The sequence below is a fragment of the Oncorhynchus kisutch genome, linkage group LG11 (assembly GCF_002021735.2).
Source record: "Oncorhynchus kisutch isolate 150728-3 linkage group LG11, Okis_V2, whole genome shotgun sequence".
Classification (NCBI taxonomy): Eukaryota; Metazoa; Chordata; class Actinopteri; order Salmoniformes; family Salmonidae; genus Oncorhynchus; species Oncorhynchus kisutch.
The window spans coordinates 74,955,634-74,977,036 of NC_034184.2; the positions used below are offsets into that span (position 1 = coordinate 74,955,634).

At 45.2% G+C, this 21,403-nt stretch overlaps 1 protein-coding gene and 1 long non-coding RNA gene across 3 annotated transcripts; both read right to left on the reverse strand.

Moving 5' to 3' along the window:
* Positions 1-583: 583 nt before the first annotated feature.
* LOC116376127 (uncharacterized) lies at positions 584-2,213 on the reverse strand. Its single transcript, XR_004211513.1, has 2 exons — positions 1,263-2,213; positions 584-1,218 (listed from the first exon to the last, which is right to left on the reverse strand). It is a non-coding gene; the product is annotated as an uncharacterized LOC116376127 (long non-coding RNA).
* A 3,144-nt stretch (positions 2,214-5,357) lies between these two features.
* Positions 5,358-19,138, reverse strand: si:ch211-161h7.8 (thiosulfate:glutathione sulfurtransferase). Of its 2 annotated transcripts, none has more exons than XM_020494041.2 (4): positions 18,701-19,138; positions 6,130-6,252; positions 5,843-6,005; positions 5,358-5,713 (listed from the first exon to the last, which is right to left on the reverse strand). In XM_020494041.2, exons 1-4 carry the CDS (start codon positions 18,849-18,851, stop codon positions 5,659-5,661), a joined length of 492 nt encoding a protein of 163 aa, XP_020349630.1. In that variant the 5' UTR covers positions 18,852-19,138; the 3' UTR covers positions 5,358-5,658. The 2 variants fall into 2 exon arrangements, with proteins under 2 accessions (XP_020349630.1, XP_031691004.1); XM_031835144.1 differs by lacking the exon at positions 18,701-19,138 and adding an exon at positions 6,402-7,361.
* Positions 19,139-21,403: the final 2,265 nt, after the last annotated feature.

A 21,403-nucleotide genomic window follows, 5' to 3' on the forward strand; every position in this document is an offset into this window, starting at 1 on the left:
CCGTGAGGTGGACAATTATTGTTTTAGGAAAGTAACCAAAAAAATAAAAACCAAAAATAGGCTAAAAAGTTTAGCATATATTACACATTGAAACACAAGGAATAGTGTTCTTATCATTTGTTATAGGCTGTTTAAGGACACGCAAATGCGTCTCATTTGACCAACATCCATCTTTTATTAATAAAGCTGGCTACACCAGGTTGGATTTGAATGTATATGGATGCCCATAACATTTCTCAAATGTCTGGTAAATTAAAATCTTCCCTGTCATGTTGTCCGGCGCCAACTTTTCCTAAAGTACACTCTGAAATGGCATATTGTCTTTATGAAGATTTTAGAATAACCACATTAAAATCTGTCGCCAACTGGATGGAAACCTAGCTCTAGACACACCGAGCCAGTGTGCTAGTCCACTGTCACTTTGATTGTGCCTCTGCACATCATGGTTACGAATAGGATTCCAACAAAAAAAGCTTGTAAGAATTGTACTTAAATTCCCCCTCATACTCATCTGGAGGTTGAGCATTTTTTGTCTCTATGTAATTGTATATGTATTTATGTAAAACAAATAGGGACCACAATGGAAATAAGTCCCAGACTTTATTGTGCAATCCCAGTCACTTAAAAAAAATGTATTTTTTTTAAACTGACAAATAAAATAAAAATCAATCAATCCAAACCGTGCAGCGGCCAATTGATTAATGGAAAGAGACATCTGTAACAAAACACCAAAACGTTTAATGACATTCAGAGATTGTCAAGCCAAGCCTTCTATACTGGGTAAGCCTACAAGGTAGGGAGTGATGTATTTTCTGTTAGTCCAGATTGACAGACGACTTATTGTGGTGTTGAAAACACAAACCATGATATTGAATATCATGTGTTAGTCCGTGGTGGTCGGCGAACCCTCAACCTTCGGGCCCAAAGTTAACATGCTTTGTTTATTGGTTTTGTGGTGCATTGGCTCAGAAAATTTGTTCCATATATTTTACACAACTATAAATATGGCATCAAAATGTTGAACATCTGATTTCCCCCTAGCTGATCATTGTCTGCAACTGGCTCTGATCGTAGTGTAATAAACATGCAGTGAGAGTGAGCTCTTCAGTGGTGGTCGGCGAACCCTCAACCTTCTGGCCCTGTGTTCGTCCGTGGTGGTCGGCGAACCCTCAACCTTCTGGCCCTGTGTTCGTCCGTGGTGGTCGGCGAACCCTCAACCTTCTGGCCCTGTGTTCGTCCGTGGTGGTCGGCGAACCCTCAACCTTCTGGCCCGTAGCCCTGCGTGGCATCGGCTGTGCCACAAAAGCATCCTGAAGAGGCAAAGTAGATATCCACACTTATAAACAAAGGGTTGCTACAGTTATTATTAGTTGTGGTTGTAAACATTATTTCTGGTTAATTCTATGAGGGGGGGAGGGTGTTCAATTTGGGTAGGAGGCCGTTGATTTTTTCATGACACCTTGAGTTGTTTATTGGGTTAGCCTAATTGTTAGAACTGACAAACAAAAGTTACCAGAACCTTCTAGAAAAATGTTCTGTTTGTGTCTGGTGTGTTCTGTTAGAAACACAAGAGAGAAGTAGCCAACCTGAAAAGCTCAAGGTCTGTTCAGGACATACAGAACAGGGTATGCAGCGTCAGTATAACTCTAGAGCAAATAGTTGATCATTTTTTGTCCGCTAATTCAAGACTAATAAAGGCCCAGTGCATCGCTTGTTTTTTTTTCTTCTAAAAAAAATAATTGAAATGTTTATTTGAATGTTTCTGCACCCGCAGCACCCCTACTTCCTGCAACCTCATGCAGTAAATGATGAATCATTTTTTCCCCCTTATTACACACCATCACTATGCATTAGAGGAAATGAGCAGGCTTCAACCCTAAATGAATGGGTATGAGAAAGATTGACAGCATCTAATTATATTTTCAGAGGCCTTTTGTCCTGATGATGAATTATGCTGCACACCAGTGGTCTATGAGTGGGAGGTGAGATGAGAAAGACAGGAGCCAAGGAAAGAGAAAAGAGAATTGGAAAAGGCATTTTAGAGTCTAGAGCCAGATCCACACTTGATACATGTACTGTAGACTATCAGCCCCCAAAGCAGCGAGAGAGAGATGCAGAGAGAAATCTCTCAATCTTCTCCAACATGGTTTTCAAATCAAATCAAATTTGATTGGTCACATACACATATTTAGCAGATGTTATTGTGGGTGTAGCGAAATGCTTGTGTTCCTAGCTCCAACAGTGCAGTAATATCTAACAATTCACAACAATACACACACAAGTAAAATAATTGAATTAAGAAATATATAAATATATTAGGATGAACAATGTCAGAGTGGCAATGACTAAAATACGGTAGAATGGGACACAGTATATACATATAAAATGAGTAAAGTAGTATGTAAACATTTAAAGTGACCAGTGATTCCATGTCTATGTCTATAGGGCAGCAGCCTTCAAGGTGCAGGGTTGAGTAACCGGGTGGTAGCCAGCTAGTGATGGCTATTTAACAGTCTGAAGGCCTTGAGATAGAAGCTATTTTTCAGTCTCTCGGTCCCGGCTTTGATGCACCTGTACTGACCTCGCCTTCTGGATGATAGCGTGGATAGGGTGGTGCACCCTCTGCTTTATAGAATCTCTGCAGAACTGTGGACTATCAAAGCTGCTCAGTGTCAGCTAGCATTAGAGCAGACTGGCAGGAGACTATGTGGGAATGAAAGGCTCAATCAACAGTAAGTCGGAGCCGAGGGAAAACAACTTCATCATGTCACCAAGGCCAGCATCTATCCTGACTCCCTTCCAGCTGGGAGACTACTATCACGTCCTTGAAATGGTGAGATTGTGACCCCCCCCCCCCTTATCTATACGCCCTGTTCCTCCCCCAGGAAAAATCTGCAGTGTAGTTTGTAATGTTTACTATTTCCTGATACATTTAGTGATCAAATCGCTGACAGCTGAACCGGGAGGCAGACAATTATTGTTTTAGTTAAGTAGTATATGTATTTATGTTCCTCCCCCCTCCCCCTCAGCAGTGTAGTTAGTAAACATTACAAGAGGGGGGGGGGGGAATCACACGGTCTACTGTACTGACATTGACCGGCAGACACATAAAATGGGATGAGGGAGAGAAAGAAAAACAGCGAGAGAAAAAAAAAAAGTGAGAAAAGAGAAATGACAGAGAGAGAAGAAAAGAGAGCTGGGGGCAGCTTTCCTACTGAATGGGTGATGCACAGACCATGAGCTGACCCAGTGTTTGACAGCTGACCCCGTGTTTGACAGCTGACCCCGTGTTTGACAGCTGACCCCGTGTTTGACAGCTGACCCCGTGTTTGACAGCTGACCCCGTGTTTGACAGCTGACCCCGTGTTTGACAGCTGACCCCGTGTTTGACAGCTGACCCCGTGTTTGACAGCTGACCCCGTGTTTGACAGCTGACCCCGTGTTTGACAGCTGACCCCGTGTTTGACAGCTGACCCCGTGTTTGACAGCTGACCCCGTGTTTGACAGCTGTTGAGTCTGGCTGTTATTTGCCAGCTGCATCCCTGTCAGCATAATGCAGGTTTGAACAACATCAATGGCCGTGAACGCTCAGGGGACCATCATAAACAACAATATAATCGACTAAGAAGAGCATGGTTATCAGTGGAGATGTTAAAGTTATGGGGGTACATAAAACACTGCTGCCATCTTATGGCTGAATAGGTGAATTGCAAACTGTTTCACTATTGATTTGATAACAGAGGTGCACACCTACAGTACCAGTCAAAAGTTTGGACACAGCTACTCATTCCAGGGTTCTTAATTTGTACTATTTTCTACATTGTAGAATAATAGTGAAGACATCAAAACTATGAAATAACACATATGGAATCATGTAGTAAACAAAAAAAGTGTTAAAACAAAATATTTAATATTTGAGATTCTTCAAAAAGTAGCCACCTTTCGCCTTGATGACAGCTTTGCACACTCTTGGCATTCTCTCAACCAGCTTCATGAGGTAGTCACCTGGAATGCATTTCAATTAACAGGTGTGCTTTGTTAAAAGTTAATTTGTGGAATTAATTTCCTTCTTAATGCGTTTGAGCCAATCAGTTGTGTTGTGACAAGGTAGGGGTGCTATAGAGAAGATAGTACCATTTGGTAAAAGACCAACTCCATATTATGGCAAGAACAGCTCAAATAAGCAAAGAGAAACGACAGTCCATCATTACTTTAAGACATGAAGATCACTCAATACAGAACATTAAGAACTTTTCAAGTTTCTTCAAGTGCAGTCGCAGAAACCCTCAAGCGCTGATGAAGAAACTGTCTCATGAGGACCGCCACAGGAAAGGAAGACCCAGAGTTACCTCTGCTGCAGAGGATAAGTTCATTGGGGCTACCAGCCTCAGAAAATGCAGCCCAAATAAATGCTTCAGAGTTCAAATAACAGCCACATCTCAACATCAACTGTTCAGAGGAGACTGTGTGAATCAGGCCTTCATGGTCGAATTGCTGCAAAGAAACCACTACTAAAGGACACCAATAATAAGAAGAGACTTGCTTGGGCCAAGAAACACGAGTAATGGACATTAGACCAGTGGTAATATGTCCTTTGAGATTTTTGGTTCAAACCGCTGTCTTTGTGAGCGGAGGTGAAAGGATGATCTCCGCATGTGTGTTTCCCACCGTGAAGCATGGAGGACGAGGTTTGATGGTGTGGGGGTGCTTTGCTGGTGACACTGTCAGTGATTTATTTAGAATTCAAGGCACACTTAACCAGCATGACTACCACAGCATTCTGCAGAGATACGCCATCCCATCTGGTTTGTGTTTAGTGGGACTATCATTTTTCTTTACAGCAGGACAATGACCCAACACACCTCCAGGCTGTGTAAGGGCTATTTGACCAAGGAGAGTGACGGAGTGCTGCATCAGATGACCTGGCCGCCACAATCCCCCGACCTCAACTCAATTGAGATGGTTTGGGATGAGTTGGACCGCAGAGTGATGGAAAAGCAGCCAACAAGTGCTCAGCATGTGGGAACTCCTTCAAGACTGTTGGAAAAGCATTCCGGGTGAAGCTGGTTGAGACAATGCGTGTGCAAAGCTGTCAAAGCAAAGGGTGGCTACTTTGAAGAATCTAAAATAATAAAATATATCTTGATGTGTTTAACACTTATTGGTTACTACATGATTCCATGTGTCATTTCATAGTTTTGATGTCTTCACTATTATTCTACAATGTAGAAAATAGTAAAAATAAAGAAGCCATTGAATGAGTAGGTGTGTCCAAACTTTTGACTGGTACTGTATGTCATTGTTTATTGTTAATTTATGTAAAATTCCTGCATAAAATAAACAGTAATACAACAATATAAATCCTAAATATTGACTTTATTGATGAAGTAAGTCTCTCAGTTTATGATCTTGCCTTTTACATTTCACATCAGTCTTTCAGCCAAATGAGGTAGGAAATAAGGATCCAGAACAATCTCTTCCAAGTAAGTTAGTTGTCATAGATAACTGAGGTCAATCAGAACAGTAACTGAAAACTTGAGTCCGCTAAGACGTGTTTCGATGTGGGTCTTGGTTTTCTGGTGCAGTACTCAGACTAGAGGCGTTATAGGGCTGGACCAGAACTCCAACACAGGCTTCATGTTATGGATGTAAAGTGACTCACTTTCCCTCATGTGCGGCCCATTCACTGTACCCCCCCTGATAGTGCCGAGCCCTAGGAGAGAGAAGGGGAGGAGAGAGGGGGAGATCTTTCAGGTGTCTTCCAGTATGTGTATATGAGAATACTGTATGTCCACACTAATGTACCCTAATAAGGTATGCCAGGTGAGTTAGTGTGTTATACCTGTTGAAGCCCAGTTGTCGGGCGATGGCTAGAGCTTCGGCGCTCCTCCGGCCCTTCTGGCAGTGGAACACAAGGTTGTCATCATCTTTCCCAGGAGCCTTCACCTCGAACTGCAGCTGGAAGTGCTCTGGTGACAGCTTTAGAGATTCCTCCAGCTGGCTCACTGACAGACCCACACATACACGCTGAACATTAGTAGAGATTGCGCGCATGCACAGATACAGTACACATAAAAACACACACCTTTGATAGGTTAATATACACCATGATTTGTGTAGTCTACTCACATGGGATGTTTACAGAGTCCGGGATGCGTCCAGCCATGAACTCATCTGGGTTGCGGACATCAAACAGCTGGACGTTGTGAGTGGACAACATGTTCTTCAGCTGCTTGTAGCTCACCACCGAATCTGAGACACACACACACACACACACACACACACACACACACACACACACTATAACTATAATGGGTTTACTGCTATTCCATAATCATATCCCCTGTCCCATCAATATACATTGTTGTCTGTTGTTAAAACCTTGATAAACCTGGACTCACCATCCATTGCTTGAAAGAAAGACTCGTAAACCAGGAACAATTTCAGCCAAAAGGATCCTACTGGTGGTGAATTCAGTGAAACTAAACTGTTCAGGACAGAGGTTTACTAATAGAGGCAGGCTGTGTTACAAAGGTTGACTATAGTGCTGGACCCCCAAACACAGTCTATAGTTGAAAAGTATGAATAAGCTAATGAATGAATCACTTGAACCAGGCCCAACCACAAACTGCATGGCAGCAGATCCATTCACACACACACACTTTACTGGAAAGTGCTGATGACCTTTTTTTCAGTTAGTCCTAACATCTGGGCTAACCAACCAATCCACTCATCAGCCATTCTAATTATGTTTTGCTAGAGAGCAAGAGCATGTTATGGAACCAGTCACCAATATGTCTACAGCAGAAATGCTGCAATTAAATAGCCTTTAACTAGTTTCCTTAAAGGGGAAATCTGCCGTTCAAATGATCACAAAGCAGATACCCCGCCACTGTATTGGTAAAAAGCTGAGCGATGTGGCTGGATAAATGTTTCCACTCTCAAATTCATAGACAGAGTTATGGATGCTAGTACTGACTAACCATGAGATCAAAATTATAATTGTAAACGAACTCTGTTAAAACCACATTACAAACAATGGAGTAAAACAAGCTTATATTTTGGGTTCTGATGGGGCATGACAGTTGTATGGGGTATGAGTAAGTTCATGAGGCATTTATAAGTTATATTCTTCAACAATCAATGGGTAGTGCTTAAATGTGTAAATCTGGAGGTGAGCATGAGAGGGGTATTTTCATTCTCCTTGGGAGCTCTGGTGGCAAAGGAACCCAAAACAATCCCTTCAGAATAACGCAATGCATGTCACCGCATTTGTGTAGTGGCATAGAGCACTGAGCAGTAGAGTAGTGGCATAGAGCACTGAGCAGTAGAGTAGTGGCATAGAGCACTGAGCAGTAGAGTAGAGGCATAGAGCACTGAGCAGTAGAGTAGAGGCATAGAGCACTGAGCAGTAGAGTAGAGGCATAGAGCACTGAGCAGTAGAGTAGAGGCATAGAGCACTGAGCAGTAGAGTAGAGGCATAGAGCACTGAGCAGTAGAGTAGTGGCATAGAGCACTGAGCAGTAGAGTAGAGGCATAGAGCACTGAGCAGTAGAGTAGAGGCATAGAGCACTGAGCAGTAGAGTAGAGGCATAGAGCACTGAGCAGTAGAGTAGAGGCATAGAGCACTGAGCAGTAGAGTAGAGGCATAGAGCACTGAGCAGTAGAGTAGAGGCATAGAGCACTGAGCAGTAGAGTAGAGGCATAGAGCACTGAGCAGTAGAGTAGAGGCATAGAGCACTGAGCAGTAGAGTAGAGGCATAGAGCACTGAGCAGTAGAGTAGAGGCATAGAGCACTGAGTAGAGGCATAGTGCACTGAGTAGAGGCATAGAGCACTGAGTAGAGTAGAGCACTGAGTAGAGGCATAGAGCACTGAGTAGAGGCATAGAGCACTGAGTAGAGGCATAGAGCACTGAGTAGAGGCATAGAGCACTGAGTAGAGGCATAGAGCACTGAGTAGAGGCATAGAGCACTGAGCAGTAGAGTAGAGGCATAGAGCACTGAGCAGTAGAGTAGAGGCATAGAGCACTGAGCAGTAGAGTAGAGGCATAGAGCACTGAGCAGTAGAGTAGAGGCATAGAGCACTGAGCAGTAGAGTAGAGGCATAGAGCACTGAGCAGTAGAGTAGAGGCATAGAGCACTGAGCAGTAGAGTAGAGGCATAGAGCACTGAGCAGTAGAGTAGAGGCATAGAGCACTGAGCAGTAGAGTAGAGGCATAGAGCACTGAGCAGTAGAGTAGAGGCATAGAGCACTGAGCAGTAGAGTAGAGGCATAGAGCACTGAGTAGAGGCATAGAGCACTGAGCAGTAGAGTAGAGGCATAGAGCACTGAGCAGTAGAGTAGAGGCATAGAGCACTGAGCAGTAGAGTAGAGGCATAGAGCACTGAGCAGTAGAGTAGAGGCATAGAGCACTGAGCAGTAGAGTAGTGGCATAGAGCACTGAGCAGTAGAGTAGAGGCATAGAGCACTGAGCAGTAGAGTAGAGGCATAGAGCACTGAGCAGTAGAGTAGAGGCATAGAGCACTGAGCAGAGGCATAGAGCACTGAGCAGAGGCATAGAGCACTGAGCAGAGGCATAGAGCACTGAGCAGAGGCATAGAGCACTGAGTAGAGGCATAGAGCACTGAGTAGAGGCATAGAGCACTGAGTAGAGGCATAGAGCACTGAGTAGAGGCATAGAGCACTAGAGTAGAGGCATAGAGCACTAGAGTAGAGGCATAGAGCACTAGAGTAGAGGCATAGAGCACTAGAGTAGAGGCATAGAGCACTAGAGTAGAGGCATAGAGCACTAGAGTAGAGGCATAGAGCAGTAGAGTAGAGGCATAGAGCAGTAGAGTAGAGGCATAGAGCAGTAGAGTAGAGGCATAGAGCAGTAGAGTAGAGGCATAGAGCAGTAGAGTAGAGGCGTAGAGCAGTAGAGTAGAGGCATAGAGCAGTAGAGTAGAGGCGTAGAGCAGTAGAGTAGAGGCATAGAGCAGTAGAGTAGAGGCATAGAGCAGTAGAGTAGAGGCATAGAGCAGTAGAGTAGAGGCATAGAGCAGTAGAGTAGAGGCATAGAGCAGTAGAGTAGAGGCATAGAGCAGTAGAGTAGAGGCATAGAGCAGTAGAGTAGAGGCATAGAGCAGTAGAGTAGAGGCATAGAGCAGTAGAGTAGAGGCATAGAGCAGTAGAGTAGAGGCATAGAGCAGTAGAGTAGAGGCATAGAGCAGTAGAGTAGAGGCATAGAGCAGTAGAGTAGAGGCATAGAGCAGTAGAGTAGAGGCATAGAGCACTGAGCAGTAGAGTAGAGGCATAGAGCACTGAGCAGTAGAGTAGAGGCATAGAGCACTGAGCAGTAGAGTAGAGGCATAGAGCACTGAGCAGTAGAGTAGAGGCATAGAGCACTGAGCAGTAGAGTAGAGGCATAGAGCACTGAGCAGTAGAGTAGTGGCATAGAGCACTGAGCAGTAGAGTAGAGGCATAGAGCACTGAGCAGTAGAGTAGAGGCATAGAGCACTGAGCAGTAGAGTAGAGGCATAGAGCACTGAGCAGTAGAGTAGAGGCATAGAGCACTGAGCAGTAGAGTAGAGGCATAGAGCACTGAGCAGTAGAGTAGAGGCATAGAGCACTGAGCAGTAGGAGAGTAGAGGCATAGAGCACTGAGCAGTAGAGTGGCATAGAGCACTGAGCAGTAGAGTAGTGGCATAGAGCACTGAGCAGTAGAGTAGTGGCATAGAGCACTGAGCAGTAGAGTAGTGGCATAGAGCACTGAGCAGTAGAGTAGAGGCATAGAGCACTGAGCAGTAGAGTAGTGGCATAGAGCACTGAGCAGTAGAGTAGAGGCATAGAGCACTGAGCAGTAGAGTAGTGGCATAGAGCACTGAGCAGTAGAGTAGAGGCATAGAGCACTGAGCAGTAGAGTAGTGGCATAGAGCACTGAGCAGTAGAGTAGAGGCATAGAGCACTGAGCAGTAGAGTAGTGGCATAGAGCACTGAGCAGTAGAGTAGTGGCATAGAGCACTGAGCAGTAGAGTAGTGGCATAGAGCACTGAGCAGTAGAGTAGTGGCATAGAGCACTGAGCAGTAGAGTAGTGGCATAGAGCACTGAGCAGTAGAGTAGAGGCATAGAGCACTGAGCAGTAGAGTAGTGGCATAGAGCACTGAGCAGTAGAGTAGAGGCATAGAGCACTGAGCAGTAGAGTAGTGGCATAGAGCACTGAGCAGTAGAGTAGAGGCATAGAGCACTGAGCAGTAGAGTAGTGGCATAGAGCACTGAGCAGTAGAGTAGTGGCATAGAGCACTGAGCAGTAGAGTAGAGGCATAGAGCACTGAGCAGTAGAGTAGTGGCATAGAGCACTGAGCAGTAGAGTAGAGGCATAGAGCACTGAGCAGTAGAGTAGTGGCATAGAGCACTGAGCAGTAGAGTAGAGGCATAGAGCACTGAGCAGTAGAGTAGTGGCATAGAGCACTGAGCAGTAGAGTAGTGGCATAGAGCACTGAGCAGTAGAGTAGTGGCATAGAGCACTGAGCAGTAGAGTAGAGGCATAGAGCAGTAGAGTAGTGGCATAGAGCACTGAGCAGTAGAGTAGAGGCATAGAGCACTGAGCAGTAGAGTAGTGGCATAGAGCACTGAGCAGTAGAGTAGAGGCATAGAGCAGTAGAGTAGAGGCATAGAGCACTGAGCAGTAGAGTAGAGGCATAGAGCACTGAGCAGTAGAGTAGAGGCATAGAGCACTGAGCAGTAGAGTAGTGGCATAGAGCACTGAGCAGTAGAGTAGAGGCATAGAGCACTGAGCAGTAGAGTAGAGGCATAGAGCACTGAGCAGTAGAGTAGAGGCATAGAGCACTGAGCAGTAGAGTAGAGGCATAGAGCACTGAGCAGTAGAGTAGAGGCATAGAGCACTGAGCAGTAGAGTAGTGGCATAGAGCACTGAGCAGTAGAGTAGTGGCATAGAGCACTGAGCAGTAGAGTAGAGGCATAGAGCAGTAGAGTAGAGGCATAGAGCACTGAGCAGTAGAGTAGAGGCATAGAGCACTGAGCAGTAGAGTAGAGGCATAGAGCACTGAGCAGTAGAGTAGAGGCATAGAGCACTGAGCAGTAGAGTAGAGGCATAGAGCACTGAGCAGTAGAGTAGAGGCATAGAGCACTGAGCAGTAGAGTAGAGGCATAGAGCACTGAGCAGTAGAGTAGAGGCATAGAGCACTGAGCAGTAGAGTAGAGGCATAGAGCACTGAGCAGTAGAGTAGTGGCATAGAGCACTGAGCAGTAGAGTAGTGGCATAGAGCACTGAGCAGTAGAGTAGAGGCATAGAGCACTGAGCAGTAGAGTAGTGGCATAGAGCACTGAGCAGTAGAGTAGAGGCATAGAGCACTGAGCAGTAGAGTAGTGGCATAGAGCACTGAGCAGTAGAGTAGAGGCATAGAGCACTGAGCAGTAGAGTAGTGGCATAGAGCACTGAGCAGTAGAGTAGTGGCATAGAGCACTGAGCAGTAGAGTAGAGGCATAGAGCACTGAGCAGTAGAGTAGTGGCATAGAGCACTGAGCAGTAGAGTAGTGGCATAGAGCACTGAGCAGTAGAGTAGTGGCATAGAGCACTGAGCAGTAGAGTAGAGGCATAGAGCAGTAGAGTAGTGGCATAGAGCACTGAGCAGTAGAGTAGAGGCATAGAGCACTGAGCAGTAGAGTAGTGGCATAGAGCACTGAGCAGTAGAGTAGAGGCATAGAGCAGTAGAGTAGAGGCATAGAGCACTGATCAGTAGAGTAGAGGCATAGAGCACTGAGCAGTAGAGTAGAGGCATAGAGCACTGAGCAGTAGAGTAGAGGCATAGAGCACTGAGTAGAGGCATAGAGCACTGAGCAGTAGAGTAGAGGCATAGAGCACTGAGTAGAGGCATAGAGCACTGAGCAGTAGAGTAGAGGCATAGAGCACTGAGCAGTAGAGTAGAGGCATAGAGCACTGAGCAGTAGAGTAGAGGCATAGAGCACTGAGCAGTAGAGTAGAGGCATAGAGCACTGAGCAGTAGAGTAGAGGCATAGAGCACTGAGCAGTAGAGTAGAGGCATAGAGCACTGAGCAGTAGAGTAGTGGCATAGAGCACTGAGCAGTAGAGTAGTGGCATAGAGCACTGAGCAGTAGAGTAGTGGCATAGAGCACTGAGCAGTAGAGTAGTGGCATAGAGCACTGAGCAGTAGAGTAGTGGCATAGAGCACTGAGCAGTAGAGTAGTGGCATAGAGCACTGAGCAGTAGAGTAGTGGCATAGAGCACTGAGCAGTAGAGTAGTGGCATAGAGCACTGAGCAGTAGAGTAGTGGCATAGAGCACTGAGCAGTAGAGTAGTGGCATAGAGCACTGAGCAGTAGAGTAGTGGCATAGAGCACTGAGCAGTAGAGTAGTGGCATAGAGCACTGAGCAGTAGAGTAGAGGCATAGAGCACTGAGCAGTAGAGTAGAGGCATAGAGCACTGAGCAGTAGAGTAGAGGCATAGAGCACTGAGCAGTAGAGTAGAGGCATAGAGCACTGAGCAGTAGAGTAGTGGCATAGAGCACTGAGCAGTAGAGTAGTGGCATAGAGCACTGAGCAGTAGAGTAGAGGCATAGAGCACTGAGCAGTAGAGTAGTGGCATAGAGCACCGAGCAGTAGAGTAGAGGCATAGAGCACTGAGCAGTAGAGTAGTGGCATAGAGCACTGAGCAGTAGAGTAGAGGCATAGAGCACTGAGCAGTAGAGTAGTGGCATAGAGCACTGAGCAGTAGAGTAGTGGCATAGAGCACTGAGCAGTAGAGTAGTGGCATAGAGCACTGAGCAGTAGAGTAGAGGCATAGAGCAGTAGAGTAGTGGCATAGAGCACTGAGCAGTAGAGTAGAGGCATAGAGCACTGAGCAGTAGAGTAGTGGCATAGAGCACTGAGCAGTAGAGTAGGCATAGAGCAGTAGAGTAGAGGCATAGAGCACTGAGCAGTAGAGTAGAGGCATAGAGCACTGAGCAGTAGAGTAGAGGCATAGAGCACTGAGCAGTAGAGTAGTGGCATAGAGCACTGAGCAGTAGAGTAGAGGCATAGAGCACTGAGCAGTAGAGTAGAGGCATAGAGCACTGAGCAGTAGAGTAGTGGCATAGAGCACTGAGCAGTAGAGTAGAGGCATAGAGCAGTAGAGTAGAGGCATAGAGCACTGAGCAGTAGAGTAGAGGCATAGAGCACTGAGCAGTAGAGTAGTGGCATAGAGCACTGAGCAGTAGAGTAGTGGCATAGAGCACTGAGCAGTAGAGTAGAGGCATAGAGCACTGAGCAGTAGAGTAGAGGCATAGAGCACTGAGCAGTAGAGTAGAGGCATAGAGCACTGAGCAGTAGAGTAGAGGCATAGAGCACTGAGCAGTAGAGTAGAGGCATAGAGCACTGAGCAGTAGAGTAGAGGCATAGAGCACTGAGCAGTAGAGTAGAGGCATAGAGCACTGAGCAGTAGAGTAGTGGCATAGAGCACTGAGCAGTAGAGTAGTGGCATAGAGCACTGAGCAGTAGAGTAGAGGCATAGAGCAGTAGAGTAGAGGCATAGAGCAGTAGAGTAGAGGCATAGAGCACTGAGCAGTAGAGTAGAGGCATAGAGCACTGAGCAGTAGAGTAGAGGCATAGAGCACTGAGCAGTAGAGTAGAGGCATAGAGCACTGAGCAGTAGAGTAGAGGCATAGAGCACTGAGCAGTAGAGTAGAGGCATAGAGCACTGAGCAGTAGAGTAGAGGCATAGAGCACTGAGCAGTAGAGTAGTGGCATAGAGCACTGAGCAGTAGAGTAGTGGCATAGAGCACTGAGCAGTAGAGTAGTGGCATAGAGCACTGAGCAGTAGAGTAGTGGCATAGAGCACTGAGCAGTAGAGTAGTGGCATAGAGCACTGAGCAGTAGAGTAGTGGCATAGAGCACTGAGCAGTAGAGTAGAGGCATAGAGCACTGAGCAGTAGAGTGGAGGCATAGAGCACTGAGCAGTAGAGTAGAGGCATAGAGCACTGAGCAGTAGAGTAGTGGCATAGAGCACTGAGCAGTAGAGTAGAGGCATAGAGCAGTAGAGTAGAGGCATAGAGCACTGAGCAGTAGAGTAGAGGCATAGAGCACTGAGCAGTAGAGTAGAGGCATAGAGCACTGAGCAGTAGAGTAGTGGCCTAGAGCACTGAGCAGTAGAGTAGTGGCATAGAGCACTGAGCAGTAGAGTAGAGGCATAGAGCACTGAGCAGTAGAGTGGAGGCATAGAGCACTGAGCAGTAGAGTAGAGGCATAGAGCACTGAGCAGTAGAGTAGAGGCATAGAGCACTGAGCAGTAGAGTAGAGGCATAGAGCACTGAGCAGTAGAGTAGAGGCATAGAGCACTGAGCAGTAGAGTAGTGGCATAGAGCACTGAGCAGTAGAGTAGAGGCACTTATAAATTCCACACATGGAACATTTTTAGCATCCTAGGGTCCAAATTTTTGGGGATTTAATTCTAATTATCTTCTGTGACAAATTTTTACTAGATCCCTGCCTGAACCCTACCCATGCCTGCTACGTTAAGAACCTACCCAGACACGATTGCTTCTGCCCGAAACTAGAAATAACTTCCTCTGTTAGTACACCTAAATCCATTAGCCGCTTTTCTCTGTTTCACCCGCATCCTGCGCGCTGTTCGCTCTGCATGTGTTCTGCTCGTGGCTGCTCTGAGTGAGTATAGCAGCAACTCCGCTTGGGCTCAATGACCAGACATGAGAGCACAGAACAAGGCTGCGAGCTGCTTTTCGTCACTCAAACATTTGTGAAATAATCTCTCCGGTTTTATATTTGATGAGGTTGAAGCCCTTTTGACACCTACGTGTTAAACCAGGTTCAACCCACACACCGCCCATTCCACCTAGTTAGAGAGAGGGGAATCTTGGGAGTTGTTGGAATTGGGAACATCAGGACTGATCATGGCATTCAAAGCTAGATAACTAGACTCAGACATTGTTTAATTTTTTTTTTTAAGTGACTGTGTCTACAATAGACGAGTAAAAACAACAAAACCACTGTATTACATGGGTAAAAATAGTCCTTTAACCTGTATATGTAGGGGCGCAACTTTCACATGGGACGGGGGGACATGTCCCACATTCTGAAATGTACAGATTAAAAAGTCTTCCCTTTGATCAGCAGGAGCCATTTGCTTTCCAACCTGTGTTTTCCTGTGATTGTATTTGAAATTTTGCAAAATGCCTGTTTTGGCTGTATGCTGTTCACTGAAAGATTTGCAGCAAGTTCCACACTGTAGGCTATGCCTTGTGATTGGGCTACACACAATCAACCGCTAGGATCCTCTGTGGCGAAGTTATAAGCCTACTCCTGGTGTAGTATTCTGAATTGTTTCATTGATTTCTGAACAGACTGCAGTAATTCTATAACTTTGTCAAATTTATTTCAATGCATCATCCATTTCGTATGATGTTACGAATTACAATTATGCCATCTCTCACCACAATTGGCAAACAATTGGCCAGTCAGCCAATCAGTGTTGTTCTCAAACATAAAATAAAAATGTTATTTGTCACATGTTCCAAATAGAACGGTGTAGACCTTACAGTGAAATGCTTATTTACAAGCCCTTAACCAACCATGCAGTTTTAAGATTGAAAAAAAAGTCTAGACTTGGTGCTCCGGTACCGCTTGCCGTGCAATAGCAGAAAGAAAAGTCTATGACTAGGGTGGCGGGAGTCCTTGGCAATTTTTGGGGCATTCCTCTTACACCACCTGGTATAGAGGTCCTAGATGGCAGGAAGCTTGGCCCCAGTGATGTACTGGGACACACGCACTACCCTCTGTAGTGCCTTGCGGTCGGAGGCCGAGCAGTTGCCATACCAGGTGGTGATGCAACCAATCAGGATGCTCTTGATGGTGCAGCTGTAGAAGCTTTTGAGGATCTGAGGGCCATGCCAAATCTTTTCATTCTCCTGTTGGGGAATAGGCATTGTCATGCGCATTTCACGACTGTCTTGGTGTGTTTGGACCTGCTTCACTACAGCCCCTTCAATGAGAATGGGGGCTTGCTCAGACCTTTTTCTGTAGTCCACAATCATCTCCTTTGTCTTGATCACATTGAGGGAGAGTTTGTTATCCTGGTACCACTCTGCCAGGTATCTGACCTCATCCCTATAGGCTGCCTCATCATTGTCAGTGATCAGGCCTACCACTGTTGTGTCATCAGCAAACTTAATGATGGTTTGGAGTCATGCTTGACCATGCAGTCATGGGTGAACAGGGGGCACAGGAGGGGACTGAGCACACACCCCTGGGGAGTCCGTGTTGAGGATCAGTGTGGCGGATGTGTTGTTACCTACCCTCACCACCTGGGGGCGGCCTGTCAGGAAGTCCAGGATCCAGTTGCACAGCGAGGTGTTTAGTCCCAGGGTCCTTAGCTTAGTGATGAGCTTTGAGGGCACTATGGTGTTGGACGCTGAGCTGTAGTCAATGAATAGCATTCTCACATAGGTGTTATTTTGTCCAGGTGAGAAAGGGCAGTGTGGAGTGCAATAGAGATTTCATCATCTGTGGATCTGTTAGGGAAGTATGCAAATTGGAGAGGGTCTAGGGTTTCTGGAATAATGGTGCTGATGTGAGCCATAGCCAGCCTTTCAAAGCACTTCATGGTTACCTTGGCAGGTAACCTTGGTGTTCTTGGGCACAGGGACTATGGTGGTCTGATTGAAACATGTTGGTATTAAAGACTCATCTAGAAGAAAAAGAAACGCACACCTATTTAGGTGAGGTGCTGGCTAGCGGAGTAGAAAACTTGAAAATAAAAGAGCTGCACACTCTAGGAGCTCAGATGCAAAAATGTAATTAAACAGCCAAGCCGTCATCAGGGTATAATCACAAACACTGCGGAATTACTCGTTTATATAGTGTCAAAAGACACAGGTGTCTGTAATCATGGCCAAGAGTGGCCTAATATTATTGGTTACTTCTCAATTATTAAAATGGCATACAAAGAACAGCATACAAACAACAAATGGATAGCATACAATCATATATTCATTTTAGACTACACAAGCTTACAAACAATTACAATGGCAAGTAACAATAATCACAAGAAAGGATTCAGACTCAGTTGAAAAGAATGGCTTCAGACAGGTTGAAAATGTCAGTAAAGACACTTGCCAGTTGGTCAGTGCATGCTCAGAGTACAAATAATCCGTCTGGCCCTGTGAATGTTGACCTGTTTAAAAGATCTTACCCACATCGGCTACAGAGAGCGTGATCACACAGTCACCCGGAACAGCCGATGCTCTCATGCATGATTCAGTGTTGCTTTCCTCGAAGCGAGCATATTAGTTATTTAGCTCTTCTGGTAGGCTTGTGTCACTGGGCAGCTGTGTTTCCCTTTGTAGTCCGTAATAGTTTGCAAGCCCTGCCACAACCGACGAACACTCGAGCTGGTGTAGTATGATTCAATCTCAGTCCTGTATTGACGCTTTGGCTCTTTGATGGTTTTGTCAGAGGGCATAACAGAATTAGCATCTGTGTCCTCTGACCACTTCCTTATTGAGCGAGCCACTGGTACTTCCCACTTTAGTTTTTGCTTGTAAGCAGGAATCAGGAGGATATCATTATGGTCAGATTTGACAAATGGAGGGCAAGGGAGAGCTTTGTATGTGTCTCTGAGTAAAGGTGGTGTAACAGTATAACTTTAGACCGTCCCCTCGCCCATACCCATGCTCGAACCAGGGACCCTCTGCACACATCAACAACAGTCACCCACGAAGCATCGTTACCCATCGCTCCACAAAAGCCGCGGCCCTTGCAGAGCAAGGGGAACTACTACTTCAAGGTCTCAGAGCAAGTGACGTCACCGATTGAAAGGCTATTTAGCGCGCACCGCTAACTAAGCTAGCCGTTTCACATCCGTTACAGTGGCCAAGAGTTTTTTCCCTCTGGTTGCACATTTAACATGCTGGTAGAAATTAAGTAAAACAAATTGAAGTTTCCCTGCAATATTGTCCGGCTACTAGGAGCATCGCCTCTCGATGAGCATTTTCCTGTTTTACTAGAAGGCAATTCCATTTAACTATTACATTGCATTGAAAATGAATCAATAGGTTCTGGAATGAAGCAGTCCAAAACTGAGAGGTGGCTCAAATTAAAGCTGCAATATGTAACTTTTTGGGCTACCTGACCAAATTCACATTGAAAAGTGGAAGCCATTCTAAGAAGCGGTCTAAGTGCGCTATTTCTATGTTTCCCTTTCTTAAGTTTAGGTTTTGCGTCTTGAACTTCGGTTTTGCACACAGGCTTCAAGTAGCTTAATATAAAATAGTTTTGGTTATGGAAAATATATTTCACATTGGTTTAGATGGTGCAATGATTCTCTACTATAGTTGCTTGTTTTGTCACAAACTGAAATTAGGAAAACTATTAGTATTTTAGCAACCAGGAAATAGTGGAGTGATTTCTGCACAGTGCATACATTTTAAGCACTGTCAATGGGTAGGCTATATATAATTAATTCAAAAGTCCAAAATTGTTGTATCAATCGCAGATTGCCCTTAAATTAATACTCAAAAGGTGCCTTAGGCTATATGATGACATTGGTAACACATAGGCACGGGTTTATATAGCCCAGTCACATTGAACAACAACTAGGTCTATGTTGGATTCAGGTTGAAGCACTGATTAACCAAATTGACAGGCCTCAAGAAGAGTGGTGACCGTGACAGATGGAAGCATTATAGCCTACCGGGGTTGGGCAAGGAGGACTCGCTGAATCTGGTTGTTGAGGTCGTGAAACCACACCATTGGCCTCTCATACCGAGCGAAACGTGGCTGCTGGTTTCCGCAACGGTCAGAAATATTCTCCGTAACAGCAGACCGGACACCATGTTGACCATAGACCGGCTTCCCGTTGTAAGCAAAGGAACAAACTACTTTGTATCATAAATGTATTACACAGTATTTTCTTTCTGCCCTCTGCCGACAAAATACGTGTTAACAATGTTTCAAGAGTGCACGTACCCTAACCATTTGTTAAAGTGTTGAGAAATTCGGCCATGCCTATCTCAAGTCATATTATCGAGAAAGATAAGAAAGAGGCAATTGCGTCGATTTATGAGTTCTAGGAATTAGGCCCTTAGTGAATGGGCGCGTTCGAGCAGATTACTTTTGTCAAGTAGGTGACCATCGTTGATCACTGCCTTTCAACGTGTGTTGCATTCCGGGAATAAAAACGTCTAGTTTTTTTTACTGCAGGTTGCTGCAGTTCTTCGCCAACTTCATCCTGCAGCTATCGCCTGCATTGTGGGAGGCTCTAATTAGTGTATTTTTGTTTCACCCACACGAACGTGACCAAAGATAAGCGAGACATCTCACTTGGTATTTTTTTTCTGGCCAGACGGAGCACGAGAAAGGGAACGCCCAGACTACAAATTCCCACCTGGCGTGGACTAATAAAGTGTATTTTATCTTATCTTCTACAGAAAGGAACCTTGACCATTGTTATAGTTTAGCCTATTTTACAAGCAATATGTTGAGTTCCAGTGCAGTGCATGGGAATTATTTACAGTGCAGGACAAAACAGAAAATGCCAAACTTGGCTTGGACCCTAAAAAGTTACATAGGCCTAATTCAACATCAGCGTGCTGACACTGATGGGTTGTCGGGTCTGATGGTTTGTTTATATAGCAGGTTAGGATAATTAACATGACAGGTTAGAATAATTAATGACAGGTTAGGCGAATTCATGTGTCAGGTTAGAATCATTAACATGGCAGGTTAGGATAATTAATGTGACAGGTTAGGATAATTAATGTGACAGGTTTGGATAATTAACGTAGCAGTGGTGACCCATCATTCAGGGCAGGTGGGGCTGTTTTGAGCCCCACATTTATACCTAAAGAAAATGAAATACTGAAAATGTAATTTAAAAAATTGTGGGGGCTTGCCTGTTTTGCATGTAATTTTGCCATTAATATGTGTCACATATCAGTTTATTAAACAATGTAAAAAAATACATATATATCATTGAGTTAATACAGCTCCAACATGCAGGTCTTTCAGCTTAGCTCAGTGCTTTCTGTGGTGGTGGGGCAGGCCAGCAGAAAATATGCAGCGTTGCGCCGTGATTGGCCCAGTGTTCTGTCACTCATGGGAACACTACATCACCACCAAGTCAAAGGGTAGAGCTAGAGAATTCTAGCTCCTTGGGTGCTGCCATAGAGGTACATTAGAAGTGCCCATCCAAGAAGGCTCAAGGTTATTGGCTACAGATAAAATGATGTCAAACCACATTATATCTACAGTAAAAATCTTAGCTAGCAGTCATCATCATGAATCAAGTCGACAATCTACTGGCAAATACTTTTTAATCCTTGTCATATGAAGATAAATAATAAAGAGAAATTATAGATAAACGTATCAGTGCTCATCGACCATTGGACATAAACATTACACAACAAGTTGGAAATTGCAAATTCAACAATGAGTGGTTTGGAAGAAATCAGTGACAGTGGCTAACTGCAAGCATTGCAAAGCAATCACTCACCTGCTATTCAGTGGAGTGGCTGTGTGGTCCAAGTTTAAAATGATAAACATTCAACATTGGCCATGCTGTCAATGAAGCATGATTTGTGCCGCATTCAAAATAACTGTTAAATCGGAACTGCGATAACTTGACTTCAGTGAGTTCAAGACAACTGGGAAGTCGGGAATAAACAAGCTGACTTCAGGGAAGTCAGGAACCAAGTCAGGAACCAATACACGCAGTTAGTCAGGAAAGCTAAGGCCAGCTTCTTCAGGCAGAAGTTTGCATCCTGTAGCTCCAACTCCAAAAAGTTCTGGGACACTGTGAAGTCCATGGAGAACAAGAGCACCTCCTTCCAGCTGCCCACTGCACTGAGGCTAGGTAACACGGTCACCACCGATAAATCCATGATTATCGAAAACTTCAACAAGCATTTCTCAACAGCTGGCCATGCCTTCCGCCTGGCTACTCCAACCTCGGCCAACAGCTCCGCCCCCCCCGCAGCTACTCGCCCAAGCCTCTCCAGGTTTTCCTTTACCCAAATCCAGATAGCAGATGATCTGAAAGAGCTGCAAAAACTGGTTTTTCGGATGACTGCCTTGCCTGGTTCACCAATTACTTTGCAGACAGAGTTCAGTGTGTCAAATCGGAGGGCATGCTGTCCGGTCCTCTGGCAGTCTCTATGGGGGTGCCACAGGGTTCATTCCTCGGGCCGACTCTTTTCTCTGTATATATCAATGATGTTGCTCTTGCTGCGGGCGATTCCCTGATCCACCTCTACGCAGACGACACCATTCTATATACTTCTGGCCCGTCCTTGGACACTGTGCTATCTAACCTCCAAACGAGCTTCAATGCCATACAACACTCCTTCCGTGGCCTCCAACTGCTCTTAAACGCAAGTAAAACCAAATACATGCTTTT